Source organism: Bombus flavifrons, chromosome 12 (assembly GCF_040668555.2).
Source record: "Bombus flavifrons isolate JBK064 chromosome 12, iyBomFlav1_principal, whole genome shotgun sequence".
In the NCBI taxonomy this organism is placed as follows: domain Eukaryota; kingdom Metazoa; phylum Arthropoda; class Insecta; order Hymenoptera; family Apidae; genus Bombus; species Bombus flavifrons.
The window spans coordinates 11,170,131-11,193,322 of NC_138453.1; the positions used below are offsets into that span (position 1 = coordinate 11,170,131).

The 23,192-nt window shown below is 41.1% G+C and overlaps 1 protein-coding gene across 5 annotated transcripts in view; it reads right to left on the bottom strand.

Moving 5' to 3' along the window:
• LOC138185405 (uncharacterized) overlaps positions 1-23,192 on the bottom strand; it is a 251,665-nt gene that overhangs the window by 12,287 nt on the left and 216,186 nt on the right. Inside the window, exon 7 of one of the 5 annotated variants that reach the window (XM_069124296.1) lies at positions 19,845-19,992. The exons of 3 other annotated variants lie outside the window; for them this stretch is intronic. In XM_069124296.1, the coding sequence (XP_068980397.1) occupies positions 19,927-19,992 (66 nt within the window). In that variant the 3' untranslated portion in view covers positions 19,845-19,926. Of the gene's footprint in view, positions 1-19,844; positions 19,993-20,604; positions 21,028-23,192 lie in introns of those variants that run through there. One more of the 5 variants, XM_069124297.1, reaches the window with a different exon arrangement.

The following is a 23,192-nucleotide window of genomic DNA, read 5'->3' on the forward strand; positions in this document are numbered from 1 at the left end:
AAATTAAAATTGAATAAAAATGATAAAACAAGAAAATCAAGGATCTACTTGCCTCGCAAATTTCAAGTTCAACCATGACCGCTTTAAGATTCTCTCAATGGTAGAATGGATAGAACAGATGCTCGCAATGGAATCACGCAGGAAATTCCTCGCAGCTGGCCTACCTTAAACCCGATCGGTGGCTACGCCACTGTGCACCAGCGAACAAGAACCGGTGACCTGCCACGCCCTGTCGAGGTCGTCGCGCGCCTCTCTCGCCGACGACCGGCGTACCGACGTCGACCGCGGCGTACCGACGACCGCTGCCCACCAGCCTAACCAGATCAACATCGCCCCACTGCTTCCCGCTACGCTCTATCTCCCGCTGTGCTTCCGTCTCTCCTCCTTTCTCCGCTCTTTCTTTATCCCTCTTTCACCGCTTCTTCCCTTCTGCTCTTTACTCTTGCCATCCAACCTCCTTTCATCTCGCTTCATACCTCTCTCTTTCTTTTTATATGTATCTTTTAACTGCCTTTTTTTTTCTTTTTTATCTTTGACGATGAATTTGTATTTTAATTCATTTACCGAATTCTTGTATTTTAAGATTTTTAGACGATTCGATTCGATTTAGTTACTTCGTCAAGTTTTGTAATTTACATATCTGTTCTCAGGTGTGTTTCGTCTTTTCTTGATCGGCTGCTAACGAGACGATCTAGTTTTTTTATTTTATTCCTTTATTTTTAAGTTGGACTATTTCCATTTCCTCGTGGGTTACATTAAACGTCGGCCTTCTTCAAGCACACGATTTTTATTTCTATCTTTGGTTCATTTGCTGTTCTCAGCTTCCTTTTAAGCGACTTGTTCCTTTTCTACTTTCTCCTCTCGCGATAGAAGTCATTTTCTTTCTCTTATATTTCTCTTTCTGCCATCGGGCCAGTTAAACAAAGTGTCACACACCGTTCTTGCGACCGATTCATTTTATCCTCGGGGTTTCGTCTTCCTTCCCCTCTTTCTAAGTTACAATCCCAAGTTAAAATGTGCTCTGCCTAGCCGCACCCAACGTGACGTTTACGACGAGATTCCCTCGCTTTTTTCTCTCGTTTCTTCTCTCGCGCAGGAAGTCGAATGAAATCATACCTCGAGTTTCTTGAGTGTTTCGCTTCCTCGTGGAATTGCGGTTACCGAGAAAAGATACCGAGGATCAAGAGGTCAATCGGCTGACTCGCGACATCGCGCGATCTCATCTTTTCCTCTTTCGGTCCTTTTCTACCTCCACGGATGAACTTCGATTTTACAAACAAATGTGCGTTCGATCGAGCGAAACATGTTCTCCGGTGTATAACTTCTAAGCGACTAGAACGAAGGTACCAGTGTGGCGGATTAAAAAATTCTAACGTTCCCGTTAACGAATGTCAGAATTTTCAACGTTATATTTTTCCACATTTGTAAATTCTTTGTTCGATCAAAATGTAAAAATACACTTGTTCAAATATAAAAATACACAAACTATACGAATGCGGTTCATCGATATCTGGAATAATTTTTATTTTACAAAATTTCGGACGCCTGCATAGTATACCCCCTTAATCAACGTTTACGCGTTTAATTAAGCATCCTGTTCGTTCCCTTCGTTCAACCACGAAACGCAATCAGGCACACAACCACGCCCAGCCTATTGCACAATCGTGAGCTTCTATTTTCCAGGCGCGATTCCTACCCTGGATCGCGTCGGGGTTCGTTAAATCGTTGTTATCTCTGATTTCCACGCTGGCAGCCAGCTGTTTTGCTCTATTTTTCATCCAACCGTGTTTTAATTATTATTCTAGCCCGTGTTACCAAACGATATCGAATCTGGAGTAATTAGAGTCAGGACGGCAACCAGGTAAATTAAGCTCGACGGAGATACGAAGTTATTTAGATAGACTACAGCGTGTAATCATGTCGCCTGGAAAAGAGTCGTGGCTGCTACGGAGAGAAAACCGTGTTCAATGGATGAAGGAACTCGCTTTGGATAAGTTAGCGTGGGACTATTCGTGATAAAGTTACGGTTATTTTTGTGGAGAATAAATTGAACGATAGGAATTAGACGGTTTACTTTATAGGTATCTAAGGATCGTAAAGGGTGGTTTAGTTTCTTTAGTAAAGAGATATACCACGTTATAAAAATATCCAGCCACTTGTCTATTTTTGCCAAGATTTAATTTACTCGCGAAATTACCGATAAGATATTAGTACAATATATAGACTGTTTACTTTGAAATCCATTTTCCTTCGTTTTAAAATATTCAGGTGACTGCGTTTCTATCGATTAAAGAATCATGATAAGGTCTATTTAGTTAGTTTTTTTTTTTTTTAGAATTAACAGAACTAATATCTTTTTTCAGAATCATGAATGGGCTTACACTAATTTCAAAATTGATGAATTGTAAAATAAACGATTATGGGATTCCATTTATCAACGAAACTTCAATTGATTAAAACGAACGAATATTTTAAGACTGAAATTATAAATTGTTTGTAACTAGAAAAATCACATTCGACTATATGTGAATTTTTCGATTTGCCAATTTTTTTCAAAAAAATGAACTCGACAATTAAACCGACCCTATATATCTCTATTTCCGCTTCTCTTTCGACTTTACACGGTGATCTCCAGTTTGCATTGTACAAACACGATATTATTATACTTTCCATAAGAAACGTAGCAGTCCAGAAACGTAATAGTCCTTTCTCACCTCGCAATTTCCAAATTGCAACACGATGCATCGAAGTTTCAACCGCAAATTATCTATACCAAAGATATTCTCCGTGTACTTAATGAAAGATCCATCGAGCATAGTCTTCTACATATACGCGAGGATATCCGAAGGGTCCAGGAGGACATAAAGAGACCGGTGGCATCGTGACCGTGAGCGTGGCTTCATTACCGGGAAACCTGTTAGTTATGCTAATATCGGCTTACAAACCCTTCATTACTGCTGATGAGCAATTAATACGCCTGCCTGCCCCCTGGCCAGCAGCGCTAATGCACTCTGAATGTCTCTCAATTACACGACGACACGAGCGTTGTCCGCAAGGACGGCCGTAGTCGCGAGCTTTTTCGTCGTTGCGCCTTTTTCACGCTGGCCTTGTTTAATGGGAATTTAGAGGCTCGTTACGGGACAATTTCCTCGTTGTACGTTCCGACAACGGATGGAAATGAAGCGATATACGAAGTCGTGTTTGCTCGATGGGACTCGATGCAACGAATAGGAAGTTGTACATCTTTTAAATGGTTTTCAAGCGCAGAAAGATTATCCTGTTCGTTGGATCGGACAAAGATATCGCGGTTATTGCCGGTGTAGTTAAATGGTAGTTTGTAAGGGTAGTTCTTCTCGTCTGATTTATCTTTGATGGCGTCGTTTCGAGTTTATTGAAGGATAATCAGTTTACGTTTAAAGCCTGTTAATACGTTTAGGACGATTCGTCGTTAAATTTAATAGTATAATGTTTCGGTCTACTTAAAACCAATTTTAACGAAGACTCGAATTTTGCTTACTTTGAATAAAAATTATTTTCGTAGCATCCTTCGATCTTCTGTTTCACTCACGAATCTTCAAAAATTTATCTCCCTAATCATTCGCCGAGGAACAAACTTTTGTAATATCTTCTTATTGAAAATTCTCGGTATAAAATTTCGCAAAATTTCACAAGTCAAAGTACGCAAATTCCATCGAAACTTGTCTTCGTTTTATTCGAGCGGAAATATAGAAACGAAGAAAAATTCAGTGATATCGAGTAGTGGATTCTCTAACGGAAAGTTAGATGGTAAATTCGTCTGGAGAGAAGGAATGCAACAGGAGCCCTATATTTCGATTTTACGTTTTCACTGAGAGATAGAGTCGGACGATAGCTAACTCTTAATTAGCGAGACGTGTTCTTCAGACGGTAGCAAGTTCGAGGCAATCTGCGGTTGATTTCCACCTGGAATGCAACTGCCGCTTTTACAGACCAACATTTGTTGAGATTGCTTAAACACGGATTATGATGCTTTCGAGCATTCGGGTTAATTGATGTTTGCCTAATGGGATTGTACAGTGAAATATAGTATAATTACGAGATTTGGTAAATAGCAGTTGTTCGACGGAAACGTAATAAATTGCCATGAATATAATATGCATGAACGTAATAACCAGGAGGAAATAGTTGCTGACGTGTAAAAAGCTGGAATTATATTGTAACGTTAATTACACAATTACGATAACCTATGCTTAATGCAGTATTAAGTCAGAATTAATCTCAATCTTTTAACAAGACAATCAATTTGCGAATAAATTACGTTAAATTCCGATTTCTCAAAATTACATTTTCATCGTAATCGATACGCTCGATACGGAATCCAATTACGTCCAACCAGAATTCCAATTTTCACAAATACGAGAGATACAATCGGTCAACACAGATTTCACTCGATTTAATCTCTAAAAGAAAACTGCGAAGACTCGCACATTTGTATCCTACATCTATTCAACGTGCAACAAAGTTTCTTAAAAACGAGATAATTTTCTCCTCGATTTTAATGGAAGAAAGATTGCGTATTACCACATAATTTATGGTGTGCAATATGCCTAAGGGTGGCTCTTCGCTCTAAAATTCTTTCTTCATCTACTCTACTAAGCACCGAGTCTTTAGAATTTGTCTCTATCGCGTAATGCTTGAAATCGTTTCATTCTGCATTTATCATTAAGCCTTGCAAACCAGTCTTTTCACGATAAATCATACTAACGCTCGAACCAAGAGTATAAAAAGCGACAAAGATAAAATATCAATAGTTATCAAATGGTAGATCTACCTGACCAGTCGTCAATGTGATAACTGAATAAATCCAGCCCAATACATTATCAATAGATATCGATATCAACGTTCAAGACGTTCAGCGATATTTATCGATCCGTTTAAAACCGTCAGCGAGCCAGTCCCAAAGAAGATCGTAACGACGCGCTTATCTGCTCGACAGAGCAAAAAGGGATCGCATTTAGAATTTAAATTGCGACCGATCCTGCGAACTATCAGCGTCATGGCCGTGGACGATCGACTTCGAATGGCGCCACGACACCATTACGTTCGGTCGCGAAGGAAATCGCACCGGATCCGCCGTCTCGAGATTTCGAGCATCAAATTCGCAGCTTATGTGCCCCCTTCTTATTTCGAGAAATCGATAAGACCAGGTCACGTGAGAGGAATAAATTGCCGGTAGCCCTCTACACGGCCCTCTCTCCATCCATAGAAGAACAATCGGAGAAAGTATCGAACGAGAGGTCGAGAGAAAAATGCACGAAAGGTCGAGGCGATAACGAGATCGCGATAGCCGCGACAAAGATCTGTGTCGAACGGCCATGGTATGCATAAAGGCAAGTCTAGGGATTGGTTACTTTCTCGAACAGAATTGATAATTGACCCTTTCCACTTAATTTTTATACGATCGATTGTTATAGCTTTTACAATGATCTTTCTGGAAATCAAAGATTTAGATTCGAAAAGGAGAAGGTTAGAAGCGTTTATAGGTCCATTTATACGGCAAGTCTCTTCCTTTTGTATCTTTTTTATCAGCGAAGATAATATGAGAAATAAATTTGAGATTATCAATGCCGTTGTTGTGACCAGAGTAGACAAAGGATGAATATTCTTGAAGGAAGATAATATTAGACTTTCAAGAAACGTTTTCGAGAAGAAACTTCGCTTCTTGGCTTCCTGTTAGCATGTATAACGGTACGGATATTCTTTCGCGTGCATCGGTTATGAGGCAGATAACAGTCTTTGATAGGAAGATCCAGATTAGCGTGATCTGCATGCAAATTTCAATGCACGATACTTGAATTGAATGTATCTTTGATACCTGCTGATGATTGTCTTGTTAGATTAGAGAATGCAGGTGATTTAACCGATTTCCGCTGAATAGGTTACATATGTGTGTTCTACAAAAGAAACAAGTTTGTTTCATGAGTTTTAAATGAGTAAGCAAATAAGTCGTGTACAAATATAAATAGGGAAATGCGAAGTCTTCGATATATCTCGATGTAACAAACTTTAATTTAAATCTTTGTTCTAAGAGATAGTACGTAAAACTGTGGTTATAAAGCGTCATACAACGTATCATTTTTATTCATTTTGATGCACAGCTCTTTATATATATCCAAATACACAAAAATGGTGAATATTTTTTGCGATATACAAATAGAGAAAACATATTCTCTTCGTATGTATCGTATATATCGTTAATATAATTCTGTGTTACTAATAAAATGTACATGTTGTTAATAAAATAATAGTTAAAAATAATAAATTTTTCGTCGCAAAAATAGCTTTTGCCCATTGCTTTCGCCACCAATCAATACGAGTTGTCGTCAACTCGTCGAAAAGGGAATTTCGCTATTTATATACTCGTCACTGTATACTTAGACAAAACTGGTATCTGCTGTTGGTATTCGTGATAGTTTGGTCTTGGCGTTTATTTCTTTCAAATACGATAAATCACACAGTGTTTTACTTTAATAATATTCGCCCCTCTACATACGACCTGTAAATCAACACGAGACTTGTAAGTCGACAAAACGATATAGAAATTAATATTCAACTTACGAACGTCTAACTGTCTCTTCAAGTAAATAACTAAAGAACTAGATTTACATGGTTGAATATTTCTTACCTCTGCGTATCACAGAAAGAGTAAATAACTCGCTGGAATATTGTCGAAAAATCATAAAAGAAGTGCTGAAATCTGGCAGACATCGAGGTTAGATTCCAGATCTGTGATTCCACCCCATAAACGCGTTGAACGAGGGAGGAACAAGGAACGAGACGCGTGGGTGGTTACACTTTATTATCCGGCATTGTTACAAATTGCCGCCCCCGCGTACTGCTCACGAACCAGCGCATTCTATTATCGGCTAAACCCCTGATAAATGCCTGCCTCTTTCGCGGCGTGGTCCTCGGCAATAACTCGTTATTAAAGTGCGGCTCGCGATAAACTGGCGCCGATAAATCGGCTCGATTCGTGCCGCTCGCAAATTCTAGTTTCCTACATCTGCGCACCCATTTCGCAAATCGACAAAACTTAATGCCTCGGGCAACATTGATATTTTCTACTGTTATTTTCATAATTTGCCATTTTTGTGCTGCCGGCGCGTTCTACCGTATTATTTATGCTATAGAAATTGTAGCGTGAAGTAATATAATATGCGCGTATAGTGTAATATAATGCAATATGAAGTAAATTGAATGGCACCGAAGTAGATTGAATAATTTTTTTTATTCCCAGTCTAATCTCAAGGCAATGGGAATTATTGGTATCTAACTAGCCGCCCGCAGCTTCACCCGCACAGTGTTTACTCGTTTTTATGGTAATTTATGTGTATCACGTTCTGTTTTGATACCATTCCGTTTCTTTTTAAATGAGCAGTTTGTTTTCCGAGTTCCAAATCTTCAGCTTTAACGGATATAAAAATATGGTTATTTCTCGAGAAAAGACATACCCCTAAGAGTTGAATAATTCGTATGGCGAATTTCACGTCTCCAATTTTGGCAACTCGCTTGACACGGTCGTCCTATAGAAAGAAAATTTTTACCTCTTTTTACACCTTTGGAGTACGTATTTTTAAAAATCCTTCCTTATTGCCCGTGTCTACGTCATGAAACAAGTATACTTTCCAAATTGGACGTTTCCAGTTACAGCGGTTTGCACCGAGTTGATGAATGAACCGGTCACTTTTGCCTTTTACATATAATGTCTAGATAACATTTGTTGATGGATTTCTATCGGATACAGAAGACTTAATTAAATTATGACTAAGAGGATTAAAAGTCAGTAAGCTTCGAAAGAATCAAAAGATCGAAGCTTCTAGTTCTATTAAAACTATTCAGTTTCTTAATGTATATTTTCTTCTTTATCTTCGCTGGATATTATTTATCTCTTTATGTATAAAGTCACTGCATGGTACTAATATTAGTAGGAGGAAACTTCAAAGCTACAACGATTAACAGAAAGAATTCATTAATCTTGGTCAACGAATAAATAAGCAAACATTAAAGAAAGAACCTTTCGGTTCGTCGATCGATCCATGGCGTTTATCAAATTTCTCCAGGACGTTGTACGTATTAGTGCTTGTCAAATCAGTGAATCATTAATTCGTGATTGATGAGGTAAACCTCGATCCGATGGGTATATTCAGCAGAGGCCAAGATCTAAATTCGTTCAAGTTCGACACATCACGAAACGCATTATCTGCCGGTGAAAATCAACCAATCGATGATTTATCGTTACGATGTTCCTTCGATAATAGTAGAATTCTTCTTCATCTCGCGTAACATCTGTTTAATGAGCTTCTTTTAGCATTCCGTTGTAAGAACTTATCAGATACTCACTGCCGTGTGTCGGACACAATTTCTTTTAATATTCAAACGTGTACTCATTTTTCAGAAGAAAATTGAATCTCTGTAGATCCGGCGATAAGTATTTGTACGTTCTCGATTCTGATCGCTACACCAATACTTTAATATTTCGAGTTTCGAAACGGTGTGCTAGATTATTTCACATTAGGCGAGTCAATCGTTCGTAGTTACATCGCGCTTTTATTTATCAAATGTTTGTCGATAGAATTATATAGATTCCCACAAAGAATACAATTAAAAAATTTATATCAGCTCCTTCGCTGTCAATTTATTCAGTGGGCAAAATTTTTCTCTCCAGTTTTCCTGTCTGTGTTTCCATCGGTTGACGATAGTTAGAGACAGAATTGTTTAAAAATGGAAGCAAACTTCTATCCGTGATTCTATCATCGTCTTTCGATGAAACATTCTAAATATTTTAAATGTTCCATCATAGAGCTACGTATGCGAACAAGAGTGTTAGGTAAATTTAACTCCGTGTTAAATCAAGTTAGTCGTTCGGATGAAAATGCACTTGCAAAAGGTAATGTTCGAGCGCCTTCTGGCAAAACAAACATGTTAAGCAACAAATTACAAGCTGCTTTTCCTTTCACAGCAGCGGCAACGGCATTCTACGCGGCGAAAATTCCGATCGAACCGATTTCCCCGCTTTAGCCGGGAGCTATCGTTTCCATCGATCTACAAGCAGCTGTTTCCCGCGCCGCTTTTCGTCGACGAGCGTACGCACGGACCCGTAGCGAGTCGACCCTGAACTTTCTAAGCTAATTTAAATTCTCGAATGGTGCTCGTAGGTGCGTCCTAACCTTTGGTCCCGACCTCGACCGCTTTACTTCCGGTGAAAACTCGCGCCATCAATGTTCACCTCCGGTTAACGCACCACCGAGACAGTGATGGTCCACTGTCACGTGTACGAGGGTGCTGTGTGTCATTGGAACGATCGACGAGATGCAAATGTGTTAAACTGATTAATTTTCTGGGAGATTAGAAAATCATTTTTTGCTTGATAATCGAAGCTACATTTCTTTGAAAATGAAAAAAGAATAGTTTCTCTTGAGAGGAAGATATTTATTCGAATATCCACTGAATTTTGTAAACATATTTAGCACTGTGTTTATGAATATTTTTATTAGATATATAATTTTATCCGGTCCTTTGAATCTTGTCAAAAGCCACCACGGTAGTTTCTTGCTATAATTTCTATTAACTGTATTCAAGACTTAATTTATCTCATCGTATAAATTACACGAAGTAGGGGAGGAATTCTGAGGGGTAAGATAAACTTGTTGGAAACAGTTAAAAACTCAGCCGGAGCGAGTACAAGCGTAAGATCCATAGCTGGCAAGCTCGATACCACGTGTTCGCGCTTTTCCTTGCTCGAGGAAAGATCGAGCAAGCTGATTTATGCCCAGTTTGGAGACAAATTAACGGCATGACGTCTTATTCCCGAGCTCCGATGGTTTCCCTACGAACATATTTTATCTAGGCTGGCAAAATTTCTCGGAGAACCGACGTTCCAATGTTTTTCAAAGTCGGTGTCGTGCAGAGACCCGCGATCCTATCGACGAACTGTACAGTTAAAACGGTATAATGGATGAAATGCAAATTATCGGTGTGATTTATTGGCCGGGAATTCGTGGCCGGTCAAAGATGAAAACGGAAACACAAAAGAGACTGGACTATTAGTGTTCCTGCGAACACGTGTTCGAGATTTATCGCAGTGGAATCTCCGAGTCGAAGTTCTCAATTTGAATTTCGTATGGTGAATAAACTTGGCGCGTGATTTTAGCGGAACGAAATGTAAAGAGCGTGGTAGAATTTTATTGGGCAAAAATCCGAAGAATTTTTAGAAAGTTGATAGTTCGTTTTTGTTTAAAGAACTTACGAGCGGATTCTTAAAAACTTGTTGGTAATACTAAAAATAGGAAACATACAGGAAATATCGAGTAAACGTCTATAAACACAGCTGTCACAAACTCGATTTCGTACTTCGGTTTAAACTAATAGGGAAGGCGTTGCAAAGCAACATATCATTATTGCTTGTTAGCTAGAGCGCCATAAACGTTCTAGTAGAAGTACTAGAAACTGTACTAGGTAGTTACAGTCACTCTGTCAATACAATTTCAAGCCTGAAAAAAGTACAACTGTACCATGCAATAAATTACAATACTCCATTACTATATACAGGTACCTGGAAGAAAAACAAATACAAGCTACAGAATATTAAACCGTTCTAATTGTAGTTTCCAACAACTATCCGAATTACATCGCCATGCCACAATACTTAAACAAACCTAATCCAAACCACCTCTCAAAGAATCACTCGGTACGTACAGATATGTACCAAAGATCTTTCGTTTACCAAGCAGCCTCTCCAAAAATTTCGGTGGATCCCTCAGAACGCCTTCGTCATCCCTCGGATCGTCCACCCACACGTCTCGGGGCAGGCACAGAGCGGCCCGTAAAAACGTCGGCGCAGAAAGCGCATCGACCTCATCGCGGGCTTCACCTTCAACCTCCGGGGCTGGCTCGTTGCAGCGGCAACACTCGAAAGAGCATAGCAGGGTGATCAAACGGGGAAAGTGGTCGCCCGGAGGAGAGGCTCGGCTGTTCGAGGCGGTCTCTTCGAAAGGCAACCTTGCAATGACCTCCGCTGAACCCAGGCTGCACTCGACGGCCACGGAGGGAACGAGCGACAGAGAAAGGCCAAAGAAGAGAGGGCAACAGAGGGACTATATTATACAGCCATAACCGTGGCTCTCTCACACGCATGTACACCTACGTACGTAGATCTCGTATATGCGAACACACACACACACACATACACACACACACATACACACACACATACACACACACGCTTGTGTAGTCAAGGGGAGAGCGCACCTATGGCCACCGGCGGACCTCCGTGCGGTCGCCGGTTTATCTGCAGGAAATCTACTCTTGTAGGCATGCCAGCGGATCTGGGCGGGGGCGTGCGGGGTTGCAGGGACGCGGTGGAGACCCCACGACGGCCTGGTGTCCCCCGTGGAACCGCAGCCGCCGCCACACTACTGGCATCCGCGGCGGGGAGAAGCGAATGGCAGCGCCGCGGATAGAGTAGAACAACGTGCTACCAGCAGGGGATCGCGGCCCCGATACAAGATACTGCCACGTGTTACACGCTGTTCGCCACCAGAAGAAACGCTCGCCTCTGTCCCTTCTTCCTTCCCACCCCCTCCCCCTTTCTCCCCAGTACAGAGTCGTTCCTCGTGGTCTTTCGGTAGTAGCCCGGATATCCAGGCCCTGGTGCCGGTTGCCCACCTCGAACAATGCGCTTCGATCGTCTTCCGGGTGTTTGAATAATGGCCAAGCATCGACCGGGACACACCATGCTCTCGCGCGTTCGCCATTCCGGGGATGGCTTGAGTTTACAACTATTGCGTTGAAATATATAGTATCATATATTTTTCGAGAAATATCGATCTAAATCGGTCTAGAAACTTCGTACCGAGACATCACCTAGACTAAAAGTTACAAGTTCCCATAGCTTTGTCAATCTCTACCGTCCAGTTCTTAAAATCAACTACCTGTTCCTCTCATCGCTTCACGCTGCTTAAATCAGCCGACCACTCCACCCGCCATTCCATTAACCCGATCCCTAATCAAATTAAAGTACCATATCGTTACCCTCAGCCCAGCGCCACGCTCTTCCCAAACCCTCCTTTACTCGTGAACCACCTGTTCGCCTTTCTCTCTCTCTCTTTCTCTCTTCATCCCAATTGCACACCCTCCTCGCGAGACTCGTGAAATCGTTTACGCAACAGGGAATTTCGCGGAAGAACCGCGAGGCTCTTCCATGGCAGAATACACCGTGGCAGAAAAAAGCGGCTGGGGCGTGCTAATATCGGCGTAGCGAGTGATTACACGGGCACGCACGCGGCCATTCGACACGCGAAGGGTCAGACAAGAAGGCTACCGTCCGAGCAACCAGCGTTCAACTTTCTCCGGCGAGTTGTCATTAGCTCGTCGCCCGGCTCGTTTATCTCGCGCTTCATCCCTACGCGCGCGGAATAACCTCGTTTCCTTTCTCGCGATTCCACCGGTCGGTTATCGCCGTACGATCGGCATACATCGTGCATACACACGAGTACATACTTTCCAGATGCCATTTGAGATTACGCAAATGAACGACGACGATACACCACCGAGCGGGCAAGAGGGGGAAAAAAAGGAAGAAAAATGGCAGATTAAAGGAATTGAGATGTTCGCGGAAGGGGACACCTCGCGGCGACAGCCAGCCCTTTCTTTATCGAACCAGCCGTAAAGCCACGGGTTTACCGATAAATGAGGGGTTTCGCTGTAATCTGTATCTACCAATTAGGTAGCTTGCACGGCCTGCACGCAAATTAACCTGGCACCATCGCTGTCATCCGACCACGATTATTAGTCTGCTTCCCTCGCGGACGTGTTCTTAATGCGCGCAACGGTTCAGAGGGAATTTGATTTATACAGAGCGTCGAGTTTTATGGATTTTATGAGTGGCGTGGAAGTATGCGTTCGAGAGGAAGAGGATTATCGAAGAATCTTGGATTTGACGACAGCCCTCTTCTGTTAAAGGAATGAAATTGTTCGATTGAATTTCCTTTTTACCAATTGAATTCATAAAATTCATACGATTTATAAAGGTAATGATTCTCCTAAAAAAAAAAGAAAAAAAAAACAGTGAAACGTTATAGGAGATCTCGCGTTGTAAAGTGAATTTAAATGACACAAATAAACCGAAGAGAATTATCCGAAGAACTGCAATCGCCTCTACGTAAGAAGAGAAACCTCCATTTAATTTATCATTGCTTTTCTAAACTCAGTTAACGTATCAAAGCGTTTCCCAATACGTCGTTGTTCCCATTACATTCTCAATATTCCGCGCGATTGTTGTCATCGAATGGCTGCAGGGTATTTTCGTAGTGTTCGTTTCCATTCTACTCGAAAATGATGCAGTTAATATCGTGTGCACGCGTCGTTTCCCATAAAGCCAGAAGAAGTTCACGAGAAGGCCCTCTAGCGAAACGCAAAACCGGGGTTACATCGATCACGTCCTTTTCAGAGAGTGACATTTAATACCGTGGGTGGTGGGCGCCACGCCAAGAGAAATGTCATGGGGCAAACGGGAACGCCGGCAGCGGTGCACCGGAGAAAAATACCCCCGACAGTGACATAAATTTGTCAGTCGAGCGATTCCAACCGGACAGAATGATACATTCACCTCATTTATCATTTAGCATGGTTTTGCGTCTAATTTCATTTTCCTTGTTAAGTAGTAGTCGCGTTTGATTAAGCCTTCGCAACTCTCTGTGATACATTGAGAGTAATAAATTAAGATACCTTATTAGACAAATCGCTGACTTCCATATCTTTATATAGCTTTATATAACTTTTACTCGCTGTTTCTTTTTTTATTTGTAAGTGGATCTTTCCAGGGACAAATTTAAATTAGAACAATATCGAGCTAAAGAAATTTGAATTGAAACAGAAAGGCGCCGCTTGCAGCGTAATTCGCTTTGAAATAAACAGATCAATAATACTTGGCGTAAATAAGGCTGATGATCATTTTACACTTTCGAATTAACAAGTTACTATGCAGTAAGTAGAATGGCCCTTCTTCATCAGCCGCTTTACAGCCACTTCATTATATCACGTCGTCTCTAGCCAGCTCCCAATTAAGTTTAATAATTTAATAGCAGATTTCGATGTCGGAAATCACTTTACGCTTTTACAGCGTCGTAATTCACAGTGGCGTGCAATCGAGTGAAAAGTTCATTTGATCGACACTGGGTCGCGCCTAATTGAACCGAGTTTTTGATCGCGATCAACCGGTGAATATGTAAGTCGTGTTTACCTAACAAGATCTAGCGGCGCAAGTAGAACACAGCGGTTTTGTACGTGACGTTCTGGTTTAACGATTTTTCGCTCGGGAATCGCAATCGATTTCGTTATTCGTCGCGAGGTGCACGCGTGTTGGCGTATGCGCGATAGCATAAACGACTTTTACGATCGTGAAATTTATATTGCGGTCCGACTGAAATTTTACGAGTTCTCGCCGTGTATCTCTTACAAATTGCATTCCCCTCTAACTAACAGCGCCCGTCACTCGTCGCGATTCTGATTTCTATGCTACTACGGTTTATTATTAATCGTGCAGGGGATCTGGTTACTCCTGTTCCTACCAAAGGGTAATTCTGGCTATAAAAAGCGTCTGAACGATCATACTACCAAGAAAATGCTTCCTTTAACGATCAGAAATGTTTCACGATCCTTTAAGAAGATAAATGCACGCGTGCTACAACATCTGAAATAAAAAGTTGCCAAAGATGAAATATTCGAATGTTTTCTCCGCGCAAGCTAACGTTTCCACGCAAATACTCCACTGTGGACCGTACTGTTTCTTCGTTTTACGATTTTCGACTTGCCCAAAGATCCTTAATCTTTCGATATCGATTTTACGCGAATTCACGTGCTGAGGATGCTGTGGAACGGCAGAATTGCTCGGTTGCACACGAAGATGACGTAACGGCCGCTCCCACATACGTTCATACATCACGCGAGTCTCGCGAGGAATGGATGTATGTATAAAGGCACCTTTCCAATACGCCGCGTGCACGGGACATGCAAACCGCCAAGCTACTGGAGTGAGATATTAACTGTCCAATCGGTTCGCGTTAAATCGAGTCTTGCCGCGTTGCGATAAACGCGATTTGGTAGTCGACGAATGGCGTTCTACGGTTTGCTCAAGGCGCTGCTTGGAAATTTGGAACTTCACGAAGCCAAGAAATATAGCGTTGACATTGGAAAGATTGCAAAATGTATATCAGCTGGTTGATTAGAATAAAGTTTGAATGTGACGGCGAAATGGGAATTTTCAAAAGTGTGAGATATGATTTTTGGAAAATTTGAAAAATCACAACTTCACGATGATTATGTGGAAAGAAATACGTAAGTCGGTAGATAAACGATCTACTCAGGTCTTCGTACCTGGAGCCGTTCTGTGCGAAAAGAAAACTACTAGCGAATCACGGCGATTTCTCCTTCGCCGTGCTGACACGATAGACTTCGCCGGATTAAGAGAGGAGTATATGGCAAAAGGTGTCTGTGGAGCAAGGTGACAGCGACGCGTCAGCGTACTCGAGAAGCTACAAGCAATATCAACCAGCTCGTACAGCACCGCTAATGAGACAGCTGCCCTTTTTGCGAGCGATTCGCCCATTTCGCGAGTAATAAAGTGTACGCTGCGCCTCGGCGTTTGCTGCAGCCACATCATAAGACGCGTATGACACTTGAGCAGAGACCACTGAGATAATGACATTGTGAATTATCTCTGCGACGAGTATAGTAAGAACTGCAATTATCGAGATTCGAGTAATAATCAAAGACAGAACCGGCTGATATTTCGCGTAAAATAACGCAAGCGTTGCTTTTCCCTTTAACGAATTATTACGTCAGATTATAACAGAGTTAGCTATGTAGGAGGAATTTAGAAAAATGGACGGAGAATTCCTTAAAAATACGCTTCAAGTCGCCATTGGTCAAAATTGAAAAGAAATCTTACATTGTCCGTTCGAAGCCGTGAAAAGAATGTTCTTTCGAGACAATTCCCCTGTACTTTTACATTCAGTACAGAGACCTGCAACCACATAACTTGGCCAGGTCAGAACCCATGCTTTAAACTAAAGTGGCCACTTTCGAGGGGTCTGGCTCGTTTTATGGTGCATTCCTAAACCATGGAACGTAGAAGAAGATGGTTCTTTCTCGTTGTTTAACTGCGGAATCGATGTTTCTGCCTCCGTACCGTGGCTTTCTCATAGATCTAATCCGTGTTGAAGAAGGTTACGATGGAACCGTAGGAGAAAAGCTTTCCTTCGTGGAACAGAAAAGGAGAGAGGCGCTGCGTAATTCAGCAAGCAACGCTCGGAAAAACTGCTGTTAGAGTAATTGGCCGTTTTAACGGCGTTATTATTGCCGTGCGCGTTGCGTGCACTTTGCGTGCGTCTAGGATTTCAACCAGAATTATAGTTGCAACCGAGCGATCTAGCCAATTTATCTCTGGCCTCAGCCGTGGATTGCCTGTTGCGAGGCATCGAGAGTTCGAGTATAAAGATGCTGGGCTTCGATTTAGATGATCGTAATTAGGCGCCTGAGTATTTTATTAATGTTATTGAAGATGTCGTGTCGAGATACTTGACATCGGGGTCACGAGGAAGATGGAGAAAATCGAGTTTATATTGGTCGTTGTATACCATTCAATGAGAATGATGCGAAACTAATATGGGCTGCTATTAGTATTAGTAATGGTAGCGTTATGCTAATGCTACTCGTTTTGGTACCTTTCAATTACTCTTCCAATTCGATTTGTATGCATTAGAAGAAAGTTTATTTGCACTCGTATTTATCTGCTGGATATTTATTAATACCATCGGCATCTGGTGTTTATATAGTTTTCTGACACGTTTATGGCTGCTGATAGATTTAATATTGGACTGTAAATGACATTCCGTTATTAATGATAGCCACGTGTCGTGAAAGTTAAATGCATTGATTAGTTATAAAATAGGTATGTCTCAAGGCAAAGAATTAATACATTGCAGTTGCTAAACAATCACGCGTTAACATTCTTATTGTATTTCCAGAAGAAAGCGATATAAATATAACAACGACAGCTTATAAACGGTTCAACTTCGTAATACTCACATCCAAGAAACGCTAGTACAAATAGTTGGTCGTCTGACACGCGACGTCACATTCTACTTACAATCCGACCGTTAAAGGAACCTCGCCATTAACGTCTGAACGAACAAGAAGACGTTACGACGTTGTGATTCTACGCGTATGACGTCGTACGATTCACTGCGTTTATATTCCTAACGGTGCGCTATCTTACGCGTTGTAACACTAACACTTTATCAAATTGCGTAGCTTTATCGATACGAAACTGTAACGATGTCACGTTAAATCATGTTTTATACCAACGCGTGGTCTTCAAGGCTAAAGCAACGGTCGCATCCCTCATCTGCATCCAACCTAATCCGTATATCCTGCGAACAAATTTTATTCAGCCGACTCGGTGAAGCTAGCGTACCCATATACATTCGCCGAACAAGCAGCGTGCATCCATTAAAAGGATGCACGGTGAAAGAATCGCGTACAAATGTTCGTCGAACGAAGCGGGGCCCGAGGGGCGGCGAGGCTGGCAGAAAACGCGCGTCGATGAACGGCGAAGGGAGAGGAATAGGAAAAACCACGCCGACAGTGGGAGAAAGACAAAGAAACCCCTGGAGACAGAGCGAGAGGACGAAGCAAGGAACGAAATAGGAGGATCGAGCAAGGGTCGAAGGTTCACCGATCGTTCGTGTTATGATAGGCCGCGGGCCCAATAAAAGCACTGGCTAGCGAACAGAGAGGAAACTATTGGAAAGAGAAGGATCGTGTAAGACAGAGAAAGCAACACGGAGAGAACTAGACGGAGTTACACGCGGTATTAGAAGAGGAAAGTGGAAGTAAGAGGAGGATGAAGAGTGAAATGAATGATAGGCGTACAGAGACGAAAAGGAGGAAGTGTAAGAACGAGGAGAAGGAGAGTGTAACGAGCGAGCGAGATGAATAGAGAAAGTGTGAGGTATTGGCGAAGACGGAGAATGATGGTTAGTTGGAGAAAAGAGAGAGACAGCTGAGGGTAAAAAAGTCAATCGGAGCCCTCCCATTACCATACGTTATTGGCCGGCTTCAGGCCGGTCAGTGTTTGCCATAACTCCAGATAAATAAACCCCAGGGGCAGATAAATCTGCGTGCGCGCCGCGGCGTGTATAATGCAAATGCAATCATGTCCGCGATCCACCGGTCCTACGGACCTTAAAACTCGGACGTGGCCCCTTAAGAGCCCTTGCCTATAAAGGGCACGCAACCGAACCGCGGGGCGAATTTACAACTTCGGCTCCGAGCGACACGCTGTAACCCCGTGCAACCGAAAGAACAAAGAAGGGGGCAGACAGGAAGAAGAAAGAGGGAGAGACGAGTAAAAAGGAAGGAATGAAACGAGCGAGATGTTTCGATGCAAGTAATTAAGACAAAGAAGCGGATTGTATTACTGCGGGTTGGTTTCGCCAGTGACTTCGACAAGTTGCTGTTAAAAATCGGGTTGATAGAGAGAAAATGTTCATTGTACAATATTCGACGACGAATATTTGGATTGCTACAAGTAAAATCTAGAGAATCAACGTTCGAAATTTGATAAAATATTCGTTAATTGCGATTCGTTAATTGATCAAGCTACGTAAATCTTAATGACCGGAATTTGTATGGAAAGAGCTGAAACGAGTATTTCATGGAAGCCACGCTTATCGAGGAATTATATTAACCGAGAATACCGAGTTACACGAAACACGGAATTGAGAGAAGAGCGGTGTACATGGGGGCCGATGTATCTGCCGATTGTATCGATCGATGAAACGATTTATGGTTAATTATATCGGCCCGACAGATTTTATTGGGACCACTGGCTTTCGATGAGGCAACGTAATGTCTCGATTTCTTGAGTCTCGACGTGTATCGCGCAAAAACGTTTTTGTTCATCAATTATATACGGCTCCCTTTCTCCTTTATTGGACACGAAACTTGGTATTAAAATCGAAACGATGCGTATGGACCCGTGAGAATCAAGGAAAGTAAGAGCTGTCAGCGTGAACGTGACATTTATCTCGATTATATGAGAGAATGCCTTGTGTTCATTTCGTTTCCAACATTACAATGTCGATTTGCTGGATGATTATCTTGATTTCATTGCTTTGCTTCTTGATTATCTTGCTTTCAACAGAATGAAGACGTTAAAACGCTAAAGATTCGCCATTGAATGTTAATAATCGGGGATCGAAAGACTTATGGAACATCTTAGTAAATTCTATTTAAAACACAGACCGTGGAACTTTCTTAGATAACGTTCCCACATCATAAGTTCTTATGCGAACAAATAAAGAAAAGTTCTCTGTAAGTAAGTGTATCAGTTTGAATAGAACTTATAATACATAAAATGAAAAATGTTTATATTACAGGAACAGGTCGTTCGTTCATCGATACTAGAAGTTCTCAGTTATTGTAACAAATATTTAATATTATTCAATGAATAGTACTATAATAGTATTGAGCAACTATTACAATCGAATTGATATTTTCAATATGTCATTTATATTATTTATGTAATATTTACGTAGATAATTCACAATTCAAAACTCATTTGTGTTTCTCTTTGAAATGAATAGTTAAGAAGGTAAAAACAATTTACTGAATACTATCACATTGAATAGAAAAGATTAAATGGCATAATAATACACAGATAGTACGTATTCATATATTCTATTGTAGAAATATACAAATTACACTTAACAAATGTAAATATGTTTGTAATTAACAAACGTAATCACTGTTGAACTCAGCGAATGTAAATATGTTTGTAAACTTTCATTGAGCTTTCAAAAGTTCATTAAAATTGCTCCAAAAGAACTATACAGTTTTCCTCAATGAAATTTCACAACTCCTCGAACGAACATCCTTTGTAACTGTTGCAACCTGCGCGATAATAAATTCCTCAATTAAAACAAATATCACCGGTCGATTGATTTATCGCAGTCATTGTTGAAAACGCACGGTGCTACAAGGCTGTCTGGTTAGTAGTATATTAATGACGATCTCCCTTGAAGCCGTGTGCTACAACATGCCGCAGCGTTCTGTACGCCATAATAACGAGAATGATGATCGCGCTAATGCACATAATTAAGGCCGGCGTCGATTCCGTGCACGTTGGTGATAACGTGTCGTTCGTGCATTAGATTCACCGTGTGCAAAATATCTGGCTGTGTACCAGGAATCGATATAAACGATCCGGCAAGATCATCTTTTAGGCCCATACGTCGTTGAACATCGCGCGATAACGGGAATGTGCACAGTCGTTTATCAATCATCGTGACACTTTTCCTTATACTGTCATCTTTCTAGCGAAGGTGAGGCACTCGTGAAGATTTTTATTATTTGGAAAGATTATTATTTCTTTTATCTCACAGTGAATTATTATCTGACTTTTCATAATCTTTTGGGAGCTATAAAAGCACGCGTGTGACGTAACACAGTGTTTCAAGTAAGAAAACTCCAAACGAGATCTACACAGCATTCGAACCGACGAAATAACGAATGAAAATTGTCAGTAAATTACGAGAGTGTAAAACGAAGGTGCTTCGTCATTAAACGAAGGTCCTCGAGCAACATGATAATTACGTTATTCTTGATAAGATCGCTATTCAACGTTAGTCGACATCAGCCGTCATTAACGCTACAAGAAGAGTTAATTTCACGATTTGCTAACACCCTCTATCATCGCGACCATTAGACATCTAGCTTTCACTGAATTTATTTTTGTCAGTGTCAAACATGCATATGCTATCCTCCCACGTTTGTATACTAAATATACGCGCTGCTTTCATCGTAATTTATTAGAACGGATTCATCTTTAGAACGTTACGAGTCTTTGTAGGTGGCCAGAAATTAACTTTTAATTCATACCTTGGCACCAGAGAAGGCATTGCGGTATGGCGTGGATAATTTTCTTACCTGCAACAGAGAAAGAGAAATTTTGGTTAATTAAAATTGTAGAAATCTCGTATTACAGAAAATTGTGAAAGATTGATATGTTGGAAATATTATAGCTTTCTTTGGTTAAAGAAAATTTATTTTGTGACGCTTTGGCGTCATTTTTCTACACTTTTCAGACGAATAATACTTATTTGAATTCTTACGAAGTTGAATTCTACAACTTTTAATTATTATTTTTTACGAATCGGTTTAACATCTGCCGCTGGATACAGGTATGCTAGAAATTCGCAATAATCACAAAAGATCGCAGATGGTGCAAATCGAGCTGACAAATTACGAATTCTAGGACGAATTCTTTTCACGTAATTCAAACAGGAGGAAAAAACATTCAGATTCTCCGACTATCGATGCGATATAAACGCAGGGAATTTTCCAACACGGTTTCTTCGATTCAAATTTAACAGTTTCATAAAGAATGCCAGTGGCAGGAAGAATGTCCATCATGTTGGGAAATTCCGTGGAACGACGTTCTTCCCCTGGCACGCAGAATGTATCCTGTTGTTACGAACCCAAGAAATTTCCGAGTGTTTGCAATTTGACCTAATTATCGAACGATTTCCCGAAGGAATTTCTGCGCAGAACTAAATTCCTGCGTCTGAACGAAATTCGTTTCAACAGAACAAGAACTTCTTCTTTTCGATTTATATCACTTTGATCTTTGTATTTCCATGTTTTTCACTTTGCGACCTTTTTTTACCGTATTAATCAATCTGCTTTTTATTCGCGTGAAATATATTCATGCAGAATGTAGATCAGAGTATAATGAATCCTACGTAACAAGGACTGGTAGGTGTAAAAGAATGCACGACCTACGTTGCAATTTTTAATTAGAATCGCACAAAAGAGTAGATCGATCAATTCATTCCCTGACACGATTCTGAGAAATTCTTTGAAAGAGTCGATAGCTCGCTGACAAGATAAAAGATCTGCAGCAAGAAGAGGTCATGCTACGAGTTCTTTTTTGCCCCGATTTACTTCTTTTCGCAAGACAGTTAAAGTAGAAGAGAAGCATTCGTTATCCACTTGGACGTAAAGTCTCGAAATGCTTTACATTGCGAATTAAATCATACTTCATCGTGTGTTCCGAAAGAAATCAACTTATTAAAATTCTTAGTTGTAGAAATAATTTACGAGATGGAAGGAATATTTCTTTATACGAACTAGTCATTATCTTTTAACGATTATTAAACGCTATCCATTATAAATTTCTCAAATAAATATAATAACTGACCTAAGACTTTTGAAACAGGACATGTACCTGTACCTGCATTAATCCAGCGATAAAATCTCAATCAAACCACCATATGTCCCACGTTCAAACACAAAATTCAAAGTCTCATCGAGTTCCCAATTAATTTCCTCGCTGAACAACACCCTCCACTCCGCTCTTCCCTGCAGCCGAGGAACATTCTAAACCGATGTAACGATATTTCGAGAACCATTAGGAGAAGAGCTCTCTTCACGAGCTGGCTCGAGAGATAAACGAGGTACACGGAGGCGCAGCGATCGCTTGGTAGAAAGAGAAAAACGTGACACGATGAGATGGCGAGGAAAAGGAAGGATGAAGCGCGACATTAAATTGGGATTAGCCGTTGGTTTAGATGGCTGTAAGTACTGGGAGACACGGTCGAAGATCGGCAATGGTGACAAAGCTCGGCCTTTGGTTTAACCCCTGATGACCACTGCGGCACCGTCCACGTGAAAGAGAAGACAACGAGTACCGAGATCGCGACGTGTGTGGCCACCTTTAAGGACGCCTCGAAATGCGCCACGTCCTCCTGATCATCGAGACGCGATGAGAACCGCCCGACCGAACCGCTGCAAGAGCGATCTGAAACCATTCGAAAAAATCCTGTCCCCGATCATGTAGATCCATCGTCTCGTGTACTCGGCGCAGTGTTGCTCGCAAGATCGATGATTTTTCTACCTTAATCCATTTTTCTTTATAAATATCTATCGATTTGTTAAAAATAAACGAACTGAAAGTAAATAAATTGAAATTATTGTAGTATTATTGTGTTAGACTGCGTTAAACGTATCTGTGTCACTGTCAGATTCTAATATTGATGCGAGGTTATCCATTGAGAAAAGAGAGTAAGATAACGACTATATGTAATACTTTC